The 6,735-nt window shown below is 30.4% G+C and overlaps 3 protein-coding genes across 4 annotated transcripts in view; all 3 read left to right on the plus strand.

The window, feature by feature from the left end:
- Positions 1–3,389, plus strand: part of LOC108742004 (melanization protease 1-like) — a 17,847-nt gene extending 14,458 nt beyond the window's left edge. For both annotated transcript variants that reach the window (XM_025980089.1, XM_025980090.1), the window contains exon 5: positions 3,125–3,389. The gene's annotated coding sequence lies outside the window, so the exon portion shown is untranslated. The remainder of the gene's footprint in view (positions 1–3,124) is intronic.
- LOC112906250 (CLIP domain-containing serine protease 2-like) lies at positions 1,001–2,124 on the plus strand (the record flags this gene model as incomplete). The annotated part of the gene is made up of 2 exons (XM_025980093.1): positions 1,001–1,142; positions 1,628–2,124. Coding segments are annotated over 2 exons (561 nt in total), but the record flags the coding sequence as incomplete, so codon positions are not given.
- Positions 2,552–6,735, plus strand: part of LOC108742003 (CLIP domain-containing serine protease 2) — a gene marked incomplete in the record, with an annotated part of 21,985 nt that continues 17,801 nt past the window's right edge. The window contains 2 exon segments of the mRNA XM_018477005.2: positions 2,552–2,789; positions 3,400–3,657. Of these exon segments, the coding sequence (XP_018332507.1) occupies positions 2,714–2,789; positions 3,400–3,657 (334 nt within the window).

The following is a 6,735-nucleotide window of genomic DNA, read 5'->3' on the forward strand; positions in this document are numbered from 1 at the left end:
TCTTTTTATATAAAAATTTCAATTTTTAAACAACTAGAGTAATTTATTTCTTTTAAAAATTAAAAATAAATGAATTTGAATTATTCTGTAAGGAATGTTCAAGTATTATTCAACGCAATTAGGGGAAGGCTCTTGTAAAATTGCTGGAGTGTTACAGGTTATAGAGGAGAGGAAGGGAGGCAAGAAATGTGTTACATAGTATTATTTTTTTGTTAAAATTAAGAAAACGATATTTTTCGCGACATTTTAAAATAAATATATGGTCATATGACATACGTAACATTTCGAGAAGGGTAGGAGGGTAAGGTGAAAATTTATGGTGATTTAAGGAGGGATGCAGGAAGCTTCAAAATTGTTCGAAGCTTGCATTACATAATACTTAAACTACCCCTGCATTTAATTTAATTCAAATATTTTTTTTATCACAATTTACAGACACATTTTTACATGACTAGAAGGGTTTATTATCTGTATATATCCAGTCAAAGGCATGGGTGTTACTAGCTCTGACATATTATATTAGAAGAAACTCCCCGCAGGCTTATACACATACGTCTTTTTTAATAAAATATTACATTTTAACATTTTTAAATTAATGGGTCAGTTTGCTTTCGTATATTGTGTGTTTTAATAAAATTATTTATTAATATGCTAATACAAAATTTTTTAGTCCTATCAAGACTTTGAGTATATTGTTTATGTTCTTGACTGCTTCCTATATTCTAAAATAAATTGTAGAGTATAGCGTTGTTAAGAACTTCACTTATGTTATCGTTTATCACCTTTTTATCAAATTAGGATAAATTCTAAAGCAATGGGGTTACTGGGTGATTGAAAAGTTGTGCATTGGACTTATGAGAATGTATCTCCTTTCTATCGACGTACATATTATGTAAAAAAATAATTGTGATTTCCGAGATATGGAAATCCACAACTAGCCCTGGATTTTAAAAAATGCAACCGATACTTTTCGTTAATAATAATTGGCAATTAATTAAATATTACGTTGATTGAAGGTTATCACAGTTCTCTGCTGCCGAGTACGGAAATTTGCGGAGTTTCTTCAGCGGAGAGGATTTTGGGTGGTGAGGAAACAGAATTAGATGAGTTTCCTTGGATGGCACTTCTACAATATACAAAACGTAGGTAGGCTATTATAAATTTTGAATGTTACAATTATATTAGGGTGTGTATGAATCATAAGGTCGTCAGTTCTAAGACTGGTTGNTTTAATTGACGTTTCTACATATCTAGGGTACCTGAAAAGATCATCGTTTCAATATCTTACCAGTTATACATTAGATAGGTTGAAAATCATGTGCTACTTTGATTCGTGGCTCATAAACTTTCTATTTCTTGACTTGAACATCCAATACTCCAACTGATGTCAATTTGACCGGAGTCGATTTTCCATAAAGGTGCGGACCTTTGCCTATCTTATTCGACTGTAGCCATTAGATGGCGAAACATTTATTATCTGTCTAACCTCTTTCTAAATTAGAAAATTGATAGCTAATACAAATGCTCGATAATTCATATACATCCGTATAAAAAAACGGAATTTTTAGGGTTTTTTATAACCAAATTCTTTTCTCTTTTTTACACACCTTTTTTTTATTTTATTTAGCATTTGTCCAACCGATTTGCTTGCCCTGGGGCAGTCAAATGTTTGAGGATTACTTGGGAACATCTGCTGAAGTAGCAGGATGGGGCATACTGAATATTAATGAGCAAAAGTTAAGTCAAGTCCTCATGGTGGTAACTTTACCGATTGTGGATATGGCAAAGTGTGAGAAAAGCTTTAAAAAATATACCACGCTTTCTAAGAATCAACTTTGCGTGGGCGGGAATGAAGGAAAGGACTCCTGTGGTGGCGATTCAGGAGGGCCCCTTATGAAACCATCCGCGGCACATGGAGCGCCAAGGTATTACGTCATAGGACTTGTTTCGTTTGGGTCGAAACGTTGCGGACTATTTCCTATTCCAGCAATATATACGAACACTGCGAAATATTTGGATTGGATACTGGGCCACTTAAGACCTTGATTGTTTTATGTACATTTTTTTATCGAAAATACGTTTATATTTTCTTTTTCTTTAATACAAAAGCATTTTTTAATCATTTTTATAAACCAAGAAAGCTTTTTTGTTTGTTTTGTACCTGTATCTAAATAAACTTTTGACTTATTTGTTTAAGATATAAATGAAATTTGTAATAAAATAAGTGCAAGGAGATTTATTGTTAGTGAAATTTCCAGGTCTTCTTAATTAAAATTCAATTTGTCGCCACAATAACTTTTACTTTAATTATTCGTTTCCATACTAATTACAGTCATGTATCGTAGTATAATATTTAGTACAGTTATTTGTAAAAGAACGAGTGGATATTTGTTAGTGGTTAAATGAAAAACCGATTTCGTTTCTTCATCTAGTTTTTACTACTTATTATAGGGACACTAAAAAGATAGTAGCATCCGATTTAGTTAATAATTTTATTATTGCATGCATGTCTTTAACCTTTGTTTACTTGTGTCGTATAAATGAGCGTATGAAAGTGTTACTATGTAGTTGTATTTTCCAAGGCAGGCAAGATACACTGATTGCAGTGTTGTGTATGTTGTGGAATGAAGAGTTCAGTTGTTGACCAAAAGCCGATAAAGAAAGAAGAGCAATTGTGATTTGAATCAAAGTGTTAGTGCTGTGTGATTTAAAAATGAACCATTTTCTCTTCGATTTTTTCCTGTGTTTTTTTATACTTAGTTCTTGGAGAAAGTTAAGTGTAAATTCTCGTAAGTAGTAGGTTTCTTTTTTCTACTTCTTTTACTTTTTTTATACAAAAAAAATTGAACTGTGACATTATCGCTATCGAGAATGTAACTTTTATTACTTATCGCAAGCTGTTACATTTTGCAGATAGCTTATATTGTTTTTTTTCTGTGTAAAAATTAAAATTAGATAAACTGTGGTGAAAATGATTTTATTTGTATTTAAATCCCTTGTTAGTATTATTTACAAACTAGTGTTAAATAGTTTATGAACTCAGTAGTTGTAGGCTTTTTTTTTTATGAATATATCTATTCGTACTTCGTCAAGTTTGTGATATTTAAGCAAAGAGAGAAGAGAGGTTTAATAATATTTTGTTTTAATATTTGCCCATAATCTGGTTTTTACTTTTTAATGCTAAGTTAGTAGATTATGTCATAAGATATTCCCAGTGTGATTGAAGTTATTTTATCGAGCAATTGCGTCAATATAAGCATAAAAATATCAACATTATATAAGGTATTTCTGTTTTTTTTTTTCCTGTAAATATGCTGTAAAAAATAGGTATGTGATAATTATTCTAAAATTACAGTGGATTTCGTTCGTAATACAAAATTTGAATTATTTTATTTTTAGAGTGTGTTGGAGATTGTGAGAATTGCATAACGCCAAAGGGTGAAAGAGGACAATGTGTAACTATAAAAAATTGTCCTCAATTGCTTCGAATACTTTCGTATGTGCCGATTAGGGCTGAAGACGCAAATCTATTAAGGGATTCGAATTGTGGATTTCAAGGCATCGATCCTAAAGTGTGTTGTAGTTTGACGAATGAACAAATTACAACTCCACCGCCTGCAACTAGAATACCTTTAAACACTGGAGAAAAACTGACAGGTATTAAGGGGAGCAATAAAAAATTTGCTCTGGAAATAAACGAGAGAATTTGTTTAATATTTTATCAGATAAATCAATTGGTATCACAATTTAAAATCTGCATTAGGTAATGCCTATTAATTTGGTACTTATTATTAAAATTCCAGTCTCTTAGACAACGATATCGACAAAAAACAATTACGAAATAAATAAATCAATTACAATAATAACTCTTGTTTTAATAGATAAAATTAAACAATAAGATTTGCTTTGATACACGCACACACCCATATATCAATATCGAGGTCGATGCTACATGTTTAAAAATTAATGTTTGTTTCTTTCCTTGTTTGTCAAGTTCCTAAACCATTAACATAAAATTTGGTTCTTTAGTAAGTTGCTGTCCAAACCCCAAAAAAGGTTTCTTAATAAAAAAAAAAACAAATAAACACTATAGACATTTTATGTGGAAGAAATAACAGATTCAGTGATAAAACTGTTCGTCTAACTAAAAACTTTAAAGCGAAGAATGCACGCGATCGCGACCGCTATGACGATCACAACTGCGATAGAAAGCACACATATGAATGCACGATAGTGACCTTGCAATCGCCGGTAGATTATTTTTATTTTAACCAAAGTAATTTACATCGTTAATGTAAAAAGTCCAGGTTGGAGGATACTTAAGAACTACTGCTCTTTGCAGTAATACTGGACAGTGAAGAAAAACGTCACAAAAGTATTTTACACCCTTGATATTTAAATTGTAAACGATAGTAAAAATTGCTAATTTACCTTGTGCTTTACATCTCTTGCGTGTAGAAAATCGAGGTTTGATAAATCACATAATGTATTGATTTGCGTTGGATAATATTGCTAAAATCTTCCATTTCACGAAATTCAATTTTACGCGATCAGCGATCAGATTTAACCCGTAGCGTTTTATTGGGGCGGTAACTTGGGTGATCGCGTATGGGCCGTCGGTATGGAATTTCATTAGAAGGATCTGATCGCTATCGCCTCGTGATCGCGACCGCGCAAGTGTGTTCTTCGCTTAAATTTGAAAATTTTGTAGATCTCGAGAAACCTTACAAATAAAATTAGGATCCTTACGTATAAATTGATAATAGATGTCGACTACCAGAAAATTAACATTGCTAAGGGGTTTTCGAGACTATTGTAGAAAAAATCCTACGTTCTAAAATTTTTACTTGCTTATAGATGTTTTAGTCACTGCAACTCAGAAACGTTTGGGATAAGTTATTATCAGTAGTAATGTTATTTATAGCGTTTCTCGCAGAGATGTGATTTATTTGAAATACTTGAATTTAAAATGCAAATACAAAATAAAAAATACCTATTTTTATCCTGCATTTAAATACTTTTTTGAGAAAAGCATTTTGTATTTTATTTGAAATACTTTTCCAAACGTAGTTTCTATTTGTAAAATGCGAAATACATTTTTGCCGTTAAAAGTGTTGATAGTATCATAGGTATACACAAATCAAACATTACATACAATGATGAATGAAAGTTGCTCACATTGGCCATTAAATGTATTAAAAACTTAAAAGGGGGTTAAAGAAACATTCCATGAAAATCTCTAATTCTTTAAGTAAAGAGAGCCAAAAAATTCTAAACTTCTTGGAAATGGATAATCTAAAATATTGAATCGATAGTGTTTTCCGGGTTCAATGTTCAATGAACTTTGAAGTTCCAAATTGATATCAGCACTTGCCAAATCACCACTTATCGTACCTTTAGCAAGAAATTCTATGAATTACGACAAAACAGCCCGCTAAACAATATCGAATTGATATACGCCAGCTGTGTAAAACTTAAAAATACAAGATATTGTGGTGTGCTAATAAATGCCTATAATCCAAAATTTTCTCTTATTACAATGTGTAAAAGATCAGAAACAAAATGGGCTTGTAAATATTTTGATATAAAATGATTGATGTTGATTTTACATCAATAAGATTATTAGCAACTCTATTTTGGCATCAGTATGTTTTTTCCAATTAAAGTGGGTGACAAAGGTACCTAAATAAGGAATAATATAGAAGAATTATTTGTTGCTGTACTGAAGAAACTATGTATAACATAAAGATAGAAAAACTATATCTCAATCACTTCAAACAGAAAAATATGAATCATACTCAATTTTGCAAACACCACTATTAGTCTAGAAAAATTTCAATATGGAATGGAATGGAATGTGGAAAATTAAATAGGCACTACGAAAAAGTATTTATTTGAGAAAAGTATTTTCAAAATACATTTTGCATTCAGCATCTATAATACAAAAGGGAAATCTATTTTGTATTTTACATTTGAAATAACAAATCAAAAACGTATTTGCATTTTGTATTTAATACTTTTAAAAAACCATTTTGTACATCTCTGGTTTCTCCATATCTACAACTTTCACGTTTTTGGAAAAATTTACCTGTTCAACGACCAAAAGCGGAAAAAGCTATTTTTGATCATTTTGGGGCCCCATACACCTTATTGGCAACGAACTATTGAGGGTTGAACATTTTCAAAAAAATGATGCAAATTAATTAAAGCATTTAGAAAATACTTATTTTGCATTCCGTAGTTTATATTTAAAATTTGAAATCGAAATCGTTTCATATTTTGCATCTCCCATCTCAATTACATATGTTGTAACAACAATTTTTTACATATCTCGGTAAACGGTAATTATGGAATATACATACAAGGAAATTGATTTAATATTCTTAATCATATCAGCTTGTTATTGATCATTTAAATTAACATAGTCTTCATGGTTATTGAATGTATAGAGAAAAACATCTCGTCTTTTTCAAATATTTAATATTATTGATATTTAAAAACGCATTATTTTTCTCATTATCTATTCATAATTAATACCTAAAAAATTTCTTTTTATATAAAAATTTCAATTTTTAAACAACTAGAGTAATTTATTTCTTTTAAAAATTAAAAATAAATGAATTTGAATTATTCTGTAAGGAATGTTCAAGTATTATTCAACGCAATTAGGGGAAGGCTCTTGTAAAATTGCTGGAGTGTTACAGGTTATAGAGGAGAGGAAGGGAGGCAAGAAAT

This window comes from Agrilus planipennis, unplaced genomic scaffold (assembly GCF_000699045.2).
Source record: "Agrilus planipennis isolate EAB-ADULT unplaced genomic scaffold, Apla_2.0 scaffold239, whole genome shotgun sequence".
Taxonomy (NCBI): domain Eukaryota; kingdom Metazoa; phylum Arthropoda; class Insecta; order Coleoptera; family Buprestidae; genus Agrilus; species Agrilus planipennis.